At 55.1% G+C, this 19,404-nt stretch overlaps 1 protein-coding gene across 1 annotated transcript in view; it reads left to right on the top strand.

Annotated features, from left to right (window-relative positions):
• The window catches only part of LOC144248679 (mitogen-activated protein kinase 4-like), a 28,698-nt gene that overhangs the window by 6,050 nt on the left and 3,244 nt on the right, over positions 1–19,404 (top strand). The window contains exons 2-4 of the mRNA XM_077790699.1: positions 10,170–10,314; positions 15,875–16,036; positions 17,960–18,161. Coding sequence (XP_077646825.1) covers positions 10,170–10,314; positions 15,875–16,036; positions 17,960–18,161 — 509 coding nt within the window. The remainder of the gene's footprint in view (positions 1–10,169; positions 10,315–15,874; positions 16,037–17,959; positions 18,162–19,404) is intronic.

The following is a 19,404-nucleotide window of genomic DNA, read 5'->3' as shown; positions in this document are numbered from 1 at the left end:
CTGGGGTTTGTTTAGCTGGGATAACGTGGTGGGAATGGAGAGCTCCCCATCCCTGGGGGATGCTGAGCTGGGATAACGTGGTGGGAATGGAGAGCTCCCCATCCCTGGTGTTTGCTGAGTTGCGATAACGTGGTGGGAATGGAGAGCTCCCCATCCCTGGGAGATGCCCCGAGGCACAACAAGGAGCTGGCCTCCCCAGCTGCGAAGCAGAGCAGTTTTTGCTCTGTGTCTCCCACTCTGGCTGGTTTTGCTGCTCAGATACCTTTCTCCATGTGGTAAGAGCAGCATGGGGACATCTCTTGGTCTGAAACTTGTCCACAGTGAACAAAAGGGATTTCCAGCTGCCAAGGTCACATCCAGATCTCGGTCTGAGCCTTCCCAGGCTGCTCAGGCCTGACAAGTTTAGCGCTGTCCCAGACAGGGGAGGTTCTAAGCTCAGGTGCTTGCAGACTTTAGGGCACAGAGTAGCAGGTGTAGCAGGAGAGAACCCTCAGGCGCTGATCCTCTTCATCCATGTCTCTCTCTCTCATCCTGGATCTTCTCCAGAGCTCTCACCACCCAGCTGTGGAGGCTCTTCTCTTTTCCACAACTCTGCTCTTTCTTTATTCCTGGGAGTTTATCCCTCTGGAACATCTCCATGTTTTTGCCTTTCTCTTTGGCTGCTGCTGCTTGTGGTTTCAACACTTGGGCCTGCACCCCAGTGCCCAAATGGTGAGCGAAGAGGGGGTTGGAGGTGAAGAAAGGAGCATTCCCAGGCCCACGTGGTCCTTATCCTGGTGTAGGACAGGCAAATTGGGCATTTCCTGCTCACAGTCTCCATCCCTGTGGGGAATGCATTCATCCCCTCTTCCCCACCAGAATCCTCTGCCATGCTCCGCCTGTCTGCAGCTCTGCGGCCCGGCTGGCCCACAGGGTCTTGTCCCTGCCAGTGTGTCTGCAGAGGCTCTGGTCCTCCTGCTCATCTCCATCTATCCATCATCCATCCATCCATCATCCATCCATCATCCATCCATCCATCCATCCATCCATCATCCATCCATCCACCCATCCATCATCCATCCATCCATCCATCCATCATCCATCCATCCATCCATCCATCCATCCATCATCCATCCATCCATCCATCCATCCACCCATCATCCATCCATCCATCCATCCATCCATCCATCCATCCATCCATCATCCATCCATCCATCCATCATCCATCCATCATCCATCCATCCATCCATCCATCCATCCATCCATCCATCCATCCATCATCCATCCATCCATCCATCCATCCAACATCCATCCATCCATCCATCCATCCATCCATCCATCATCCATCCATCCATCCATCCATCCAACATCCATCCATCCATCCATCCATCCATCCATCCATCCATCATCCATCCATCCATCCATCCATCCATCATCCATCCATCCATCCATCCATCCATCCATCCATCCATCCAACATCCATCCATCCATCATCCATCATCCATCATCCTTCCATCCATCCAACATCCATCCATCCATCATCCATCATCCATCCATCCATCCATCCATCATCCATACATCCATACATCCATCCAGCCATCATCCATCCATCCATCCATCATCCATCCATCATCCATCATCCATCCATCCATCCATCCATCATCCATACATCCATACATCCATCCAGCCATCATCCATCCATCCATCCATCCATCATCCATCCATCCATCCATCCATCCATCCATCCATCCATCATCCATCCATCCATCTGCTGGGTTTGCAGTAGGTGGGATCCTGCGCTCCGTGGTCCCTTGAGGAGGATCACTCTGGCTCCAGGGAGGAGCCCTTGGGTTGGATGGTGGTGGATTTGGAGCACCAGCAGCTCTGTCCTCCCCATGTGCTCCCCGTGTGCCAGCACCCATGGAAGGCAGGTTCAGTGTGCTGCCTGCCCTGAGTTGTTTCTCCTTCTGGTGTTTTCAACCAAAACACAAAATATGTGTTGTGTAAGGAATTTGGAAAAGCGTCCATTTCTCTTTGCTTTCCAATTCCCTCACTGTGCTGTTTGATCTGACTCGATTCTTATCCAAACTGTAGTGAATCCATCACCTTTATAGATTGCCTGAGCTGCTGCCACACACACGGGAAGACAAGAGGAGAAGCAGGAAAAAGACACTAGAAAATTGCCAGGGGAAAAAAATATATAGAGCATGGAAGGGCTTAGACTTGAAACTACTTCCATTTTTCAATTAACTCCATTACGTTGTTTTTTATAAAGAGACTCTTCAGTGCAGAAAGGGCTGTGCTGAATCCACAGAATATTGTCACGAAGAGGTTATGTTCCATCTTAATTAGAACTAATTAATATGCTTTGGCTCTTGGTCTTGCTGTCTGGTTGAATCTACGTGAACGGTGAAATCCTTGTGCTGGAGCCCTGCCTCGCCAAGCTGATGGCCAGAAGTGCCTGGGCTCCTCACCACAGGTTGGGGCTGAGTCCGTGCCTAGCCCAGGTGCAGGTGGGTCCTGGTCCAGGACCTCATGATCCTGGATCCCAAAGCTGCAGTGGCATTTCTCCCAAAGCTGTGGTGGCATTTCTCCCAAAGGTGTGGTGGCATTTCTCCCAAAGGTGCAGTGGCATTTCTCCCAAAGGTGTGGTGGCACTTCTCCCAAAGGTGCGGTGGCATTTCTCCCAAAACTGTGGTGGCATTTCTCCCAAAACTGTGGTGGCATTTCTCCCAAAGGTGCAGTGGCATTTTTCCCAAAACTGCAGTGGCATTTCTCCCAAAGGTGCGGTGGCATTTCTCCCAAAACTGTGGTGGCATTTCTCCCAAAGGTGCAGTGGCATTTCTCCCAAAGGTGCGGTGGCATTTCTCCCAAAACTGTGGTGGCATTTCTCCCAAAGGTGCAGTGGCATTTCTCCCAAAGGTGTGGTGGCATTTCTCCCAAAGGTGCAGTGGCATTTCTCCCAAAGGTGTGGTGGCATTTCTCCCAAAACTGTGGTGGCATTTCTCCCAAAGGTGCGGTGGCATTTCTCCCAAAGGTGCAGTGGCATTTCTCCCAAAGGTGCGGTGGCATTTCTCCCAAAGGTGCGGTGGCATTTCTCCCAAAGGTGCAGTGGCATTTCTCCCAAAGGTGTGGTGGCATTTCTCCCAAAACTGCAGTGGCATTCCTCCCAAAACTGCAGTGGCATTTCTCCCTAGAACCTGTTAGTCCACAGGACTGCAGCTAATTCCTGCAGGCAGCAGGACAGGAGCTCGGGTATTCCCTAAAAATAGGGATCTAGCCCATGTTGTTAGTGAGGGGAAGGTGTCAGGGCTGTGTCAGCTGCTCGAGGCTGGGACGCTACGCTGCCCACGGGAGGACCTTGAGCCCCGTCGGAAAAGTCTCGATTTCCAGACCTCCAATAGCTCCTCCATGTATTCTCCCCCGAGGAAGGGCAGGGATAATGCAGAGCCCGGTGTGGAATGCCCCGGGAGGCAGTGGTGGGGTCCACGGGGTGGGATCCTCCATGGTGGGGTCCACGAGGTGGGATCCTCCATGGTGGGGTCCACGAGGTGGGATCCTCCATGGTGGGGTCCATGGGATGGGATCCTCCATGGTGGGGTCCATGAGGTGGGGTCCTCCATGGTGGAGTCTATGAGGTGGGATCCTCCATGGTGGGGTCCATGGGGTGGGATCCTCCATGGTGGGGTCCATGAGGTGGGATCCTCCATGGTGGAGTCTATGAGGTGGGATCCTCCATGGTGGGGTCCATGGGGTGGGATCCTCCATGGTGGGGTCCATGAGGTGGGATCCTCCATGGTGGGGTCCATGAGGTGGGGTCCTCCATAGTGGGGTCCATGAGGTGGGGTCCTCCATGGTGGGGTCCATGGGGTGGGATCCTCCATGGTGGGGTCCATGAGGTGGGATCCTCCATGGTGGAGTCCACGAAATGGGATCCTCCATGGTGGGGTCCATGAGGTGTGATGCTCCATGGTGGGGTCCATGGGGTGGGATCCTGCATGGTGGGGTCCATGAGGTGGGATCCTCCATGGTGGGGTCCATGAGGTGGGATCCTCCATGGTGGGGTCCATGAGGTGGGATCCACCATGGTGGGGTCCATGAGGTGGGATCCTCCATGGTGGGGTCCACAGGGTGGGATCCTCCATGGTGGGGTCCATGAGGTGGGGTCCTCCATAGTGGGGTCCATGAGGTGGGATCCTCCATGGTGGAGTCCACGAAATGGGATCTTCCATGGTGGGATCCATGGGGTGGGATCCACCATGGTGGGGTCCATGAGGTGGGATCCTCCATGGTGGGATCCATGGGGTGGGATCCTCCATGGTGGGGTCCATGGGGTGGGGTCCTCCATGGTGGAGTCTATGAGGTGGGATCCTCCATGGTGGGGTCCATGAGGTGGGGTCTTCCATGGTGGGGTCCATGAGGTGGGATCCTCCATGGTGAGGTCCATAAGGTAGGATCTTCCATGGTGGGGTCCACGGGGTGGGATCCTCCATGGTGGGGTCCATGGGGTGGGATCCTCCATAGTGGGGTCCATGAGGTGGGGTCTTCCATGGTGGGGTCCATGAGGTGGGATCCTCCATGGTGGAGTCCACGAAATGGGATCCTCCATGGTGGGGTCCACGAAATGGGATCCACCATGGTGGGGTCCATGAGGTGGGATCCTCCGTGGTGGGATCCATGAGGTGGGATCCACCATGGTGGGGTCCACGAAATGGGATCCTCTATGGTGGGGTCCATGAGGTGGGATGCTCCATGGTGGTGTCCATGGGGTGGGGTCCATGAGGTGGGGTCCTCCATAGTGGGGTCCATGAGGTGGGGTCCTCCATGGTGGGGTCCATGAGGTGGGGTCCTCCATAGTGGGGTCCATGAGGTGGGGTCCTCCATGGTGGGGTCCATGGGGTGGGATCCTCCATGGTGGGGTCCACGAGGTGGGATCCTCCATGGTGGAGTCCACGAAATGGGATCCTCCATGGTGGGGTCCATGAGGTGGGATACACTATGGTGGGGTCCATGAGGTGGGGTCCTCCATGGTGGGGTCCATGAGGTGGGATCCTCCATGGTGGGGTCCATGAGGTGGGGTCTTCCATGGTGGGGTCCATGAGGTGGGATCCTCCATGGTGAGGTCCATAAGGTAGGATCTTCCATGGTGGGGTCCACGGGGTGGGATCCTCCATGGTGGGGTCCATGGGGTGGGATCCTCCATAGTGGGGTCCATGAGGTGGGGTCTTCCATGGTGGGGTCCATGAGGTGGGATCCTCCATGGTGGAGTCCACGAAATGGGATCCTCCATGGTGGGGTCCACGAAATGGGATCCACCATGGTGGGGTCCATGAGGTGGGATCCTCCGTGGTGGGATCCATGAGGTGGGATCCACCATGGTGGGGTCCACGAAATGGGATCCTCTATGGTGGGGTCCATGAGGTGGGATGCTCCATGGTGGTGTCCATGGGGTGGGGTCCATGAGGTGGGGTCCTCCATAGTGGGGTCCATGAGGTGGGGTCCTCCATGGTGGGGTCCATGAGGTGGGGTCCTCCATAGTGGGGTCCATGAGGTGGGGTCCTCCATGGTGGGGTCCATGGGGTGGGATCCTCCATGGTGGGGTCCATGAGGTGGGATCCTCCATGGTGGAGTCCACAAAATGGGATCCTCCATGGTGGAGTCTATGAGGTGGGATGCTCCATGGTGGGGTCCATGGGGTGGGATCCTCAATGGTGGGGTCCATGAGGTGGGGTCCTCCATGGTGAGGTCCATAAGGTAGGATCTTCCATGGTGGGGTCCACGGGGTGGGATCCTCCATGGTGGGGTCCACGAGGTAGGATGCTCCATGGTGGGGTCCATGAGGTGGGATCCACCATGGTGGGATCCATGAGGTGGGATCCACCATGGTGGGGTCCATGGGGTGGGATCCACCATGGTGGGGTCCATGGGGTGGGATCCACCATGGTGGGGTCCATGAGGTGGGGTCCTCCATGGTGGGGTCCATGAGGTGCGATCCTCCATGGTGGGGTCCATGAGGTGGGGTCCTCTATGGTGGGGTCCTCCATGGTGGGGTCTGGCTCCAAGGACCACGAACTGGGGGGATGGAGAGCAGCTGCAGGTTCCTCCTTGGATCCTTGGTTCCTCCGTGGGTTCTTCCTGGGCAAGCCAAGGTTTCCCAGCAGGTGGAAGCGGGGAGATGGCTTCCACTCAGACCCAGGGTGAGGGGCAGCAGGAGAGGGGAAGCACGGCGAGAATTAACCACCTCCAGGAGCCTCACCTGGCAGCAGGAAGGTCGAAGATGTGTCCATTCGGCGAGTTTTTGCAGGGAATTTTCTCCAAGACATGAGGGGAGGAAAATGCTCAGCTTGCTGTGACTTTCAGATATTTGCTCATGCATCTTGCATGGTGCAGACACCCCCGAGAGCTCAGATCCCTCTTGCTGTCAGAGGAGAAACACATGAGCAGCGTTAAATCCGTAACGAGGTGGCACTCCTTCCCTGGGAGAGGGAAGAAATGGCTCCAGCTAAGAATTGCCCTGGATTACTACCCTCAGAGTTTATTTTCCTGGGGTTCTCCAATAAATTCCAGCGTCTCCGTTGTTGGGAATAATTGCAGCAGCTGAGAAGTGGTGGTTTGATCGGATAATGCCTGGGGGCTTTTGTGCTGGTTCTGACTGAGCAGCATTAGCAAAAATATAGCACCATAAAAGGAAACTTCTTAGCTAATCAGTCTCCATTACAACTTATCATGAGAAGGCCGAAATTAAAACGTTCTTTTAAAAGCAAGCCCTTTATGATTAAAAGCTTGGTGACTCGCACATTTGGGAATTGGCACAAAAACCTGCACTGGGGGAAGAGGAGTGTGATCAGCCTCGTGGTGTTTGTGGTGTTTAGGTGGAGAGATGCATCCTACAGCATCCCAGGAAATGCCCTGCAGCACAACTCCAGGTGTAGTGCAGCTGGAAACAGTCTGTGGGACTAAATCAGCAGGGATAGAGTTTTCAAATAAGCTTTTATGTGAGCTGTGTCCATGCCGTCATTGCATTTTTATGTTCTCCAAATGCTTTGTGGCATTTAAATGCAATTCAGCTTTATAATTTAATTTTATTTTGCTGCTCCTGCTGCATTTCAATCTACCTCCTTCTGTTAATGTGTTATATTTGATATAGAAAGGGCTGCTTGTGAATATTCCAGTGTTATCCCGATGCAATAACCATCCATGCCCAACCCCAGGGTGGCAGTGAGGGGTCCCTGGTGGTGCCAGGGTTATTCCCAGGCTGCTGGGACACGTCCCGTGGCTCCAGCAGGGCTGGGAGCTCTTGGCTCTGGTGACAAATCCAGGTGGGCTCAGGAGCAGGAGGGCTTTGCTTCAGAGACTGGATGGCCTTCATCCCATGGATGCCGCTGAGAGCTTCTCCTGGGAACAAGGTCAGGCATCCCAAACTCCATCCCCACTGCCAGCACAGTGGGGCTGGGCTGAGGAGCGCCCCAAACATCCCCACTGCCAGCACAGAGGGGTGAGGAGCTGCCCCAAACATCCCCACTGCCAGCACAGTGGGGTGAGGAGCACCCCAAACATCCTCAGTGCCAGCACAGAGGGGTGAGGACTGCCCCAAACATCCTCACTGCCAGCACAGTGGGGTGAGGACTCCCCAAACATCCTCAGTGCCAGCACAGAGGGGTGAGGACTGCCCCAAACATCCTCAGTGCCAGCACAGTGGGGTGAGGACTGCCCCAAACATCCCCAGTGCCAGCACAGAGGGGTGAGGACTGCCCCAAACATCCCCACTGCCAGCACAGTGGGGTGAGGACTCCCCAAACATCCTCAGTGCCAGCACAGAGGGGTGAGGACTGCCCCAAACATCCTCAGTGCCAGCACAGAGGGGTGAGGAGCACCCCAAACATCCCCACTGCCAGCACAGAGGGCTGAGGACTCCCCAAACATCCCCAGTGCCAGCACAGAGGGGTGAGGAGCTGCCCCAAACATCCTCACTGCCAGCACAGAGGGGTGAGGACTGCCCAAACATCCTCAGTGCCAGCACAGAGGGGTGAGGAGCTGCCCCAAACATCCTCAGTGCCAGCACAGAGGGGTGAGGACTGCCCCAAACATCCCCACTGCCAGCACAGTGGGCTGAGGAGCTGCCCCAAACATCCTCAGTGCCAGCACAGAGGGGTGAGGAGCTGCCCCAAACATCCTCAGTGCCAGCACAGAGGGGTGAGGACTGCCCCAAACATCCCCACTGCCAGCACAGAGGGGTGAGGACTGCCCCAAACATCCTCAGTGCCAGCACAGTGGGGTGAGGACTGCCCCAAACATCCTCAGTGCCAGCACAGTGGGGTGAGGACTGCCCCAAACATCCCCACTGCCAGCACAGTGGGGTGAGGAGCTGCCCCAAACATCCCCACTGCCAGCACAGTGGGGCCGGGCTGAGGAGCTGCCCCTCGCCATGCCAGAGGATGATTTGTCAGGCAAGGCTCAGGCTCAGTGCAGAGGAACAGGTTTTCCCATCCCTGCATCAGCTAGGTGCTCCCCAGAAGGATTTTCCCACTTTTCCCCTGGCTTGTTGTTGTGGGAGTCTTGGCTGAGAGCCCTTGGCAGTTCTGCACCCCTCGCAGACAGGTCTGATACCAGAGGCTTTCCTTCCACACTGCGCTGTGGATCCATCCTGATGCTTTTGATTTTCTGGCCAATGTCTCCCATGAAGGGGGATTGGGATTCCTAGGACACATCCAAGCCTCCAGAGGTGACCTGGGATGACTCGGGCAGGTGTGATCCGCAGCTCTGTGCTGCCACAGCCATCTGTCCTTTGCAGGTGGTGCTGCACTACCATGGTGACAAACAGCCCGTGCCCTGCCTGGTGGAGCCCTGAGGTGTCCCTGTCCCCACTGGTGTTCCCCAGATCCCGTGGGGCAGCAGCGCAGCCCTGGGGGCAGGATTCCCTGCGCTGGGAAGTGACCGCGAGGAGCTCTGCTGCTTTTCCCCCTCCTGATCCCTTTCTGTTCAGGATGCAGGAGCTCTGCTGCCCATTCTGTCCTGAGCCCTCTTTGCTCAGGGTGGAGAAGCTTCTGCCTGTTCCTGTCATGAGCCCTCTCTGCTGAGAATGGAGGAGCTCTGCTGCTTTTCCTCCTCCTGAGAGCTCTCTGCTCAGGGTGGAGGAGCTGCTGCCTGTTCCTGTCTTGAACCCTCCCTGATCAGGATGGAGGAGCTCTGCTGCCAGTTCCTGTCCTGAACCCTCTGTGCTCAGGATGGAGGAGCTGCTGCCTGTTCTGTCCTGATCCCTTTCTGCTCGGGGTGGAGGAGCTCTGCTTTCCCTCCTCCTGATTCCTCTCTGCTCAGGGTGCAGGAGCTCTCTATCCATTCCCCATCCTGAGCCCTTTCTGCTCAGGGTGGAGGAGCTCTGCTGCTTTTCCCCTTCCTGAGCCCTCTCTGCTCAGGGTGCAGGAGCTCTCTATCCATTCCCCTCCTGATCCCTCTCTGTTTGGGGTGCAGGAGCTCTACTGTCCATTCCCCTCCTGATCCCTCTCTGTTTGGGGTGGAGAAGCTCTGCTGTCCATTCCCCTCCTGATCCCTCTCTGTTTGGGGTGCAGGAGCTCTCTATCCATTCCCCTCCTGATCCCTCTCTGTTTGGGGTGCAGGAGCTCTACTGTCCATTCCCCTCCTGATCCCTCTCTGCTCAGGGTGCAGGAGCTCTCTATCCATTCCCCTCCTGATCCCTCTCTGTTTGGGGTGCAGGAGCTCTACTGTCCATTCCCCTCCTGATCCCTCTCTGTTTGGGGTGGAGAAGCTCTGCTGTCCATTCCCCTCCTGATCCCTCTCTGTTTGGGGTGCAGGAGCTCTCTATCCATTCCCCTCCTGATCCCTCTCTGTTTGGGGTGCAGGAGCTCTCTATCCATTCCCCTCCTGATCCCTCTCTGTTTGGGGTGCAGGAGCTCTCTATCCATTCCCCTCCTGATCCCTCTCTGCTCAGGGTGCAGGAGCTCTCTATCCATTCCGCTCCTGATCCCTCTCTGTTTGGGGTGCAGGAGCTCTCTATCCATTCCCCTCCTGATCCCTCTCTGCTCAGGGTGCAGGAGCTCTCTATCCATCCCCCTCCTGATCCCTCTCTGCTCAGGGTGCAGGAGCTCTCTATCCATTCCCCTCCTGATCCCTCTCTGCTCAGGGTGCAGGAGCTCTCTATCCATTCCCCTCCTGATCCCTCTCTGCTGTTGCAGGGGTACCTCTCCGAAGGCTTGGTGACCAAGTGGTACCGCTCCCCCCGCCTCCTCCTGTCGCCCAACAACTACACCAAAGCCATCGACATGTGGGCAGCTGGCTGCATCCTGGCCGAGATGCTGACCGGGAGGATGCTCTTCGCTGGTAAGTTTCTGTCTCCCGTTGATTCACTTTTCTCCCTTCCTTGCTACCCAATTCCGAGGCTAGCCCGGCAGAGGGAATTTCCCTGTGTGAGGAGAGGAGGTGCTGGTGCCCTGTTCCAGCAGGTTTGTACTCTATTCCATGGATTTGGATCGTGATTGGTGTCTCCAAGTTATTTATTTTCTTTATGGGAAGATATTTGAATGACCTGTAACTTTTAGGATTTACCTGTGAGCACGGATTGCAGCTGTAAAGGTGAGGTGCAAGAAAAGAAGACAACAAAAGCACAGCAAGGAGTTATCAATGCAGCATTCAAAGCTCAGCTCTGACGTTATTGAGAAGAAAATATGCATTTAATAGAGTCCCAAAAATGCTGTGTGGGGAGCAAAGCTGTACTTCCCAGGCTGGGACACGGAGCCATCACTGAGGGATGCTGCAGCTCCTCCCGGGATGTCCTCTGTGCCTGCCAGCACTCTGAACGACAAGGCTTAACGCCTTTTGTGAGCAGCTGTTTGCAGAGTTGTGTAAATAAATAATCAGACCCGTTAATAATGGAGGAGAACGTTTCCTTCGCAGATACCTCAGCGAAGAAGAGCTCTGCAGACTTAGTCTGCAGCTGCTCTGCTGCTCCCTCCCCACTCCTGCCTGCATCTTCCATATTTCTTTTGTGAAAGCTTAAAAATAAGCAGTCAGTACCATTATGAAGCAATCATTCAAAGTGCCTCCCTTTCCTTCCTTCTTTTTGTCCTCAATTTCACCAAAACTCTCCAGCTCAGGGATTTCAGCTTTGAAAACTGTGCGTTTAGGCTGTCTGCTCCTGGTGTTTCCTTGGGATATGTTCTAGGAGCAGGGACACCTGCACGTGCAGGGCATTGTCTGACCTTGCTGGGAGATGCTGCACTCTGTTCCACTGCACTTATTCCTCACGCCAAACAGCAAAACAGGAGCTGTTTCTGAGCTCCCAAGCATTTCTGGCTTCCCACACTCTGCCTGACCCCTCTCTCAGCCCCAGCTTGGGTTTCTTTTTGCTCTTTGTGGATCCCACGGGACAGGTAATTTTGGCTGAGGTATCCAAGGCGGTGCTTTAAGCTCATTTCGAGGTAAGGCAGAGGCAGAAGTAGTCCTGGGATGGGATTGATCTGTCCTCTGCCCCAGAGCAGGAACCTCCCCAGGTTGGTTCCTGACAGCCCTCAGCAGGCACAGAGCAGAGGTGATTTGGTGATCAGAGGTGGGGTTTGGCACACCACAGGCTGGGCTCAGCCCGACACACGCTGCGAGCATCCCGTGAAATCACTGAATAATCCCCAGGGGCTGGCAGGATGCTTGGTTAATGGGCGGGGATCAAAACCAAGCTCAGAATAACTCCTTTTGGGTGGCTTTGAAAATCTGTCATTGTCATGGGAGGTTCCAGCAGGCACAGCAGGGCCAGGGTAGGAGCCTGGCAGCAGGCAGGATGCCCGTGGTGCCCAGAGAGGAGGGGAGTAAAGCCTAGCACCTCAGAGCAGCTAAAGCTCACAAACACCTGCACAGCAGCATGAATTCCCCTCTGCTCTTGCTCTTCTCTTTGCTCAGGAGAAGGAGCTCACCCCATGCCAGCTGCAGCCTCCCTGCAGGCAGGATGAGGGTTTCTCAGAGCTGCAGGATGAGTTTCTCACAGCTGCAGGATGAGTTTCTCTGAGCTGCAGGATGAGTTTCTCAGAGTTGCAGCCTCTCTCCCTGCAGGATGAGAGTTTCTCAAAGCTGCAGCCTCCCTCCCTGCAGGCAGGATGAGTTTCTCAAAGCTGCAGGATGAGTTTCTCAAAGCTGCAGGATGAGGGTTTCTCAGAGATGCAGGAGTTTCTCAGAGCTTCAGGATGAGGGTTTCTCAGAACTACAGCCTCTCTCCTTGCAGGATGAGTTTCACTGAGCTGCAGGGTGAGAGTTTCACAGAGATGTAGGATAAGAGTTTCACAGAACTACAGCTTCTCTCCCTGCAAGATGAGTTTCTCAGAGCTGCAGGATGAGTTTCTCTGAGCTGCAGGATGAGTTTCTCTGAGCTGCAGGATGCCAGGGTTTCACAGAGATGCAGGATGAGTTTCACTGAGCTGCAGGATGAGAGTTTCACAGAACTACAACCTCTCTCCCTGCAGGATGAGTTTCACTGAGCTGCAGGGTGAGTTTCTCTCAGCTGCAGGATGAGTTTCATTGAGCTGCAGCCTCCCTCCCTGCAAGATGAGAGTTTCTCTGAGCTGCAGGATGAGGGTTTCCCAGAGATGCAGGATGAGTTTCTCAGAGCTGCAGGATGAGTTTCACAGAACTACAGCCTCCCTCCCTGCAGGGTGAGGATTTCACAGAGCTGCAGGATGAGTTTCTCAGAGTTGCAGCCTCTCTCCCTGCAGGATGAGGGTTTCTCTGAGTTGTAGGATGACGGTTTCACAGAACTACAGCCTCTCTCCCTGCAGGATGAGGGTTTCTCAGAGCTGTAGGATGAGGGTTTCACAGAACTACAGCCTCTCTCCCTGCAGGATGAGGGTTTCTCTGAGCTGCAGGATGAGTTTCACAGAACTACAACCTCTCTCCCTGCAGGATGAGAGTTTCTCAGAGCCCTGGGTGCCAGCCAGCGCCCCGTGGGGAGTGGCAGCCGTGTAGCTCATAGAAAGCCTCCAGCCTGCAGCAGCACCTTGCCCTGGTAAATGGTTTCTTGAGAGTGCGTCAGCAGCGCAGTTTAAATTGAGTGCTGAGCATAAATCAATATAATTAACTCGGCAGTCTATCTGGGGTGCTTAAGCCAGGCAGGTGAATGAAGGTGATTGGTTATTCGGAGTAGATGCCACTCACTGCTCCCATCCTCCCACACGAGTTACTGGACGCGCAGCAAAAAGGGACCCCAGCCCCTTCCAGAGGCCCTTCCCTGGGTGCTGTGGGCTTGGCAGAGCCCCGGGAGGCCACAGCAGACCTGGCTGTCCCCAGGCTCACAGCGTGCAGCTCCTGCCCAGCACCTGGAACATGGCTTGCAGGCCTCGGGAGAGCTTCCCCACGGAAAACAGGGGAGAGCACCCATAGCTGATCACCTACAGCTCCCTCCTGTGTCCCTTCCACCAAAAGATGCAGCAGTGGGAGCAGGAGTGAATGGGAAAAAGGGAGAAAAGAGGAGAAAAATGGAGAAGAGATCTGTTCTTGCGGATCTCCATGGGGTCCACCAGTGGTGCTGTGCCTCTGAACAAGAGCTAGAGATGGCACAGGGGCTTTTCCCATGGCATCAGGGCTTACTCCCAGCCTTGGGTGCTTCCCTGGGACTTGGCTGCAAGCCTGGAGAAGGTTCTCTTTTCCAGGACGTGGTGCAGAGCTCCTCGTTCTCCCCTGGGTAACAACAGCCTGCTGCGTTTATTCTGCCTGTGGTTCGTGTTCCCCTTTTCAGGAGTTAATGCCTTCAGGAAAAGGTCCCTGGGAATTCCATAAATAGAGGATAATGGAAGAGAATGGGGTTTCTGGCAAGCCATAATTCAAGGCTTCCAGCACTGCATTAGCAGCTTCTTTGTGTGACTAAACACGGTGTCTTTTGGCTGCCAGGTATCTTCAGAGAGCAGTGGCTGGGGCTGCACCAAGAGAAGAGCCACCAAGGCTTTGTGACTTTCATCACCCTGTAATTTTGGTCACAGCTTGGGAATTAGCCTGACTAACAAGGTGCTCATTTCGTGGCAGATACCTTTGGTTTCCCCTGGAGTCACGCTGTGAATCTCTGAGTGACCTAAAATTAGCTCTTCTGTAGGAAAGGGAATTAATCTGCCCAGGATTGATATGGGAAGGGCGTCCCTCCTTTTGTCCTCTTTGCTTTTCCTGTGGCTCTGTGAATCTGGAAAACTCATGCTGACCCACAGGTGTGGCAGGCACATTCTTCTCTCTCTCGGGATTTTTTCAAAGAGGAGCACGGAGGAAAGAAAGAGAAAATTTTTATTTCTGCTCCTTGTTTTTCCCATGTGGAATGTGTTTGGAGAATTGTTTACCTAGGGTGATTGCTTGGTTGGATTCTGGTGAGGATTTTTTGAGCCTGGTGGCCAATCCAACCCACCTGGGGCTGGACTCTCAGAGAGGGGCACGAGTTGTGAGGAGTTAGGTATGGTAGGTAGAAAAAGTAGGTTTGTATTTTTAGTATCTCCTTTAAATAGTATATTGATGTATTATAGCCTAGTTATAATACAGAAATCATTCAGCCTCTTGAGCTGGAGCAGACATCATAATTTCTTCCCATGGGTTCATTTGCAATACTCAGGGAGCTCTGGGCTGTGGAGGGGAGCCCCTGCAAGCACCAGGGCTGCCTCGGGACAAGTGGTCCCCATCCCCTGTGTTCTCTCCCACCCTCCCTGCTGGCTGATCACAAGTGTGGCCGTGGATGAGCTCAGCTCTCCTCGTCCTGGATCAGACGCGTCCTGCTCACTGTTGGAGCAGCCCGAAGTGCAGGACTGGGACAGCAGGGCTTGGTAGCCCAAAAACCCCCGTTGTTCAGGCTGCCCCAGGGGTCTGGGTGTTGGGATGACCTTAAGATTGTAAAAGCCTTTGTTTCTTAGCCTGCACAGCCAAAGCTGTTTGAAACGCGCAGGGTCGGCTTCTCAAGGTTGTTTATTGTTCCTTTTCTTTAACATTCTTTCTCTGACCTGCTGAGCTCTGTCCAGCAGCTCGGCCATGGCATTCTGTTCTCCAACTTGGGTGGCATTTACATTTTATACCAAAAACTGTGTGCCATGTTTACAATAATGTGCCAGTATCTGTCATTTATGTTGGACAGTTTGTCTCTACCTTAAACCAACAGAAAAGTGTCACCAGCACAGCAAGACATGGAGGGCAAGGAGAAGGAGAAGGCCAGGACATGCTCAAATCCCTCCATCTTGTCCCCTTGAACCCCACTGGAAAACCCCCAAAATTCTACTTTTTCACCCTGTGTTAATTCAACCACCACGCCACTCAAACCCTTGTGGCTTGTAACTCCTCACACAGAGTTGGCAGCTTTTTCCATGGGCTAAAATCAAAGCCACGGGTGTTTTTGTCTTGTGCCAGGGTCTGGGGACAGCCAGGGCAGCCAGAGGGGTGAGCTGGGCTCCTGCAGTGCCTCTGAGGACGCAGCATTTCCAGCCAGCCCTCCTGGCAGGCAGGGATTCAACGGCGCGGCTCCGCGCTCCTGCCGGGCTCCTCTGGAAATCCTCCACGGAGCTCTTGGTGCCATCCAGGAGCGCCTGAGGAGTGGGATTGGCACTCACTAACGAGGTGCCCTGCTTGGCTCTGCTGCTCCTCTCCTCTCACTGACCAGCAGCCAGCCCTGAGCGGGGCTTGGGGTCGTACGGATAAATACGTCCTGAAGGAAAAGGGCTGCAAACACGGCACGTGGCAGCCGGGGGGATTGCCACCACCAGAGCCGTGACTTGGTGCCCAGCAGCTGCTGGGAGCCGGTCAGAAAACACCTTTCCTCTTGGGGTTGGGCACCTGCGTTCCTCTAAAGGTGGAGCTCGGGACGCCCGGAGCTGACAGCACCCCACGCCCGCCCCAGTCTAACTCCCGCGCCTCGTCTCACCGCGCCCTTCTTCCCGTGCAGGGGGCCACGAGCTGGAGCAGATGCAGCTGATTCTGGAGACAATCCCCGTCATCCACCAGGAGGACAAGGAGGAGCTGCTGAAGGTGATGCCCATGTTCATCAACAGCACGTGGGAGGTGCGGAAGCCGCTGCGCAAGCTGCTGCCCGAGGTGGACGGTGAAGGTACCGTGCTGGCCGCTGGCTCGGCGGGGCTTCCCCCGGCTGCCGTGTGCTCGGAGCCGTCTCCTTGGAGTGCCACAGGAGCTGTCTCAGGCCTAAGGCCTGGGAAAGGCTGGAGAAGGGGCTGCACATCCCTGGCTGTAGCGCAGACATCACAGAATCACGAGGTTGGAAGAGACCTCTGAGATCATCAAGTCCAACACATGCCCCAACACCACAACTAGACCATAGCACCAAGAGCCAAGTCCAGTCTTTTTTTAAACATATCCAGACATGGTGATTCCACCACCTCCCCAGGAAGACAAATCCAGTATTTTATTATTCTTTCAATGAAAAAGTTTTTTCCTAATATCCCCACTGCTGTCCCCTCGCAGGCTGCCTGTCCCTGGGCCCTGCCACGGGACAGCACTCATGGTGCTGCATATTGCTCACAGCTGGCTCCTAAGGGTGAAACACACTTCCAAAACCCTTTGGAGGTACATCCCTGGCTTCCCGTGTGTCTCCCCGAGCTGTGAGCGAGGACTCAGCCCAGAGGTCCTTTCCAAGCCCCGTTGGCTCCTCGCTGTGCTGGCCTGAGCGCAGTTGTGCAGCACAGCGAGGGACAGGCTTTTCCTTCCTTGTCTGGACCAACACCCCGGCTCCTGAGGTGTTACAGACAGCATCAACCAGTGCTCTCTGAGCTCCTTCTGAGGCTTAAACCCGGCCTGGCCGCCTGCTTTTGGGAGGTCAGGACCAGGCTGGGCTCCCGTTTGCTGTGTGGCTCCTCATTTGGGACATGCCCTGGTGCCACGACATCCCCGGCGCCGGGGCAGCCGTGTCAGCCTCCGCAAGCAGCAGCAGGATTATTCCCTGCCGTGGCTGCAGGAGGAAAGGTCACCCGCACCCCTGACACAATTCATTGTCATTTTCCTGCCTCGCTGCCCCGCGGTGCATCACAATATTTAGCCTGTAATGTGTTGTTGTGACCTTATGGAGTAATTGATTCCTTTCTGCTTAATTAGTCCGGGCGGTGAGGTAATCTCGTGGGAGACAGTCGTAAATTGGTTAATGTTTAAGCTCTGGGGCAGCACGTGTGGCTGTCCTTTCTGCCGAGGGGTCCTGCCCCTACAGAAACTGTCCCATTCACACGGTAACATCTTTAATGGGGATGTTCCTGAAGGCTTCAATGCGAAGCTGTATCTGAGAAAAGGCATTATTCCTATTTTTATTGCTTGAACTCAAAGGGACTTTCCCATGAACAACAGGACAAGCAACAACTTCAGCAACAGGATTTTACCTTTACATATAACCTCAGTAGAAGGAATTATCAAAGCAATCATAGCAAACACTCTGCATTTAGGTTTAATTGCACTTACATTTCCTGCTATCACAGAAAGAGTTCACGCACCACAGTCTTCCTAAAACTATTTTAGCCACTCATAATTCTTCAAACATTGATGGGTGAAATAATTTCGTAGCATCAGTCACGCCAAAGGCTTTTAAAAATTGCAGTAAATACCATCTGCTTCATGCAGATTGTACCTAAGACGTGAAATTGGCGTGCTTGCCCAGTGGATGTGAGGGCGTGGAGTCAGACCCAGCTCAAATCCCAGATCCCAGATCCGAAGGCTGTTTTGGGGTGAGATGTCAGCTCAGTGCAGGGCTGTCACGCCGGGTGTGTGATGCACGCCTGCAGTCCTGCACAGGTGCCAGGGTGCTCTGCAGTCGCTGCCCCAGCTGTGCTGCAGGGCTGCAGCGTTGCTCCCCTGCAGGCTCACAGCTCCCGTGAGGAGCAGGGGGACGCAGCAAGGACAGAAGTGTCCGGCTTGGGTCCACCTGGGGGTGGCCTTTAACCCATCCCTTACGGCAGGGGGATTTGTTCAGGGGGCTGGCGAGGCAGTTCCTGCTTTTGAGGAATTGGCGAGCTTGTTTGTCTCTTCCTCGCAGCGATTGATTTTCTGGAGAAAATACTGACATTTAACCCCATGGATCGATTAACGGCCGAGATGGGCCTGCAGCACCCCTACATGAGCCCGTACTCCTGCCCCGAGGACGAGCCGGTGTCCCAGCACCCGTTCCGCATCGAGGACGAGATCGACGACATCCTGCTGATGGAGGCCAACCAGAGCCAGATGTCCACCTGGGACAGGTAGGGCGCCAGGGCGGGCTGGAGAGCAGATCTGCCTGCAGTGCTCCGGGCAGAGCGCTCTGAGTGCTGCTGGCTGGATTCCAGCCGCCGCGTCCCAGGCCCACGCAGGACGCCTGCTTTTCCTTCTTGATGCCACGCTGTGATTCCAGCCCGAGCTGGCGCCTCGCTGAAGCCGCCCAGAGGCTCGTCCTGGGTTCCACAGGGACCAGAAGCGGAGCCTGCACACCCCAGTCGCTGAGCACCTTTCTGCTCTTGGTTTTACTCACAGCCCAGGTTGTCTTCACCTGGGTTTAAGTGGCTCTGCAGCCCTTACCTCTGCCCTCTGTCCCTATAGCACAGGTTACAGAATACTGTAATTCTTGTACCTTTTGGCCCTGTGATTTGGCCCTGATTTGGCACTGTGCTACATTCACCACTTTTCAAGGAGCACAAACCCCAGAGGCCACAGATCTGGGGGCCTTGTAAAACATCCTGAATTGTGTTGATGTTTAAACGGTTTGCTGGAAGCCGCACGGGAAGTTTAGAAGCTGAAAGCCTTGAGCTGAGGTCTCTCACGTTCTAGGTGGTTGCCCCAGCCACTGGGCCAGTCCCAGCACTGGAGCAGGCAGGACAAAATTAGCAGATGGGAATTAACGAGGTTCAGTTTTCTGTAGAGCTCCTTCTGGCTGTGGGGGATGAACTGGCTGAGGATTTCTGAGCACTGCTCCTCTCTGCAGAGCAACTGAACCTCCTCCCCTTCCTGAGCCACTGGACTTCACCAGCATTGAAAAAATCACCCAAAGGAACCCTCTCCTCGCCCTCACTGTCATTAGTCCCTTTGCCCGAGTGAGAAAGGTCAGGGTGGGGCCTGGGGGGCTCAGTCGGGTGGGGAGGAAGGCTGGAAGTGGGATATTCACCTTCGGTGTATCCCCACAGCCCCAGCACCCCTGCCAGGTACAGCAAACACACTGGGAACAGCCCACCGCAGGCTGTGGGTCCTGCAGCACGAGCCAGGTGTTCTGGGGACAGGAGGTGACTTTGGCTGCGTGCTGTGGGACACCCGAGAGCAGCGTGTGGCTGTGGCAGAGCCCCAGAACCGGGGATAACGTGTGCTACAGGCAGCTCACTCAGGAGCCAGTAAGTCAGGCATCACTGGGAGAGCTGTCGGGGAGGTGCAGGGCAGGGATTTCGGCTGGCTGGAGAAGCTGTCACTGAGCAAGGTGAGCTCAGGAATGCTCTGGGTCCTCGACATCAGAACCAGCTG

The sequence above is a fragment of the Lonchura striata genome, unplaced genomic scaffold (genome assembly GCF_046129695.1).
Source record: "Lonchura striata isolate bLonStr1 unplaced genomic scaffold, bLonStr1.mat Scaffold_251, whole genome shotgun sequence".
In the NCBI taxonomy this organism is placed as follows: Eukaryota; Metazoa; Chordata; class Aves; order Passeriformes; family Estrildidae; genus Lonchura; species Lonchura striata.
The sequence above is the reverse complement of the archived record's forward strand: the minus strand, read 5'-3'. Positions and strand labels throughout refer to the sequence as shown.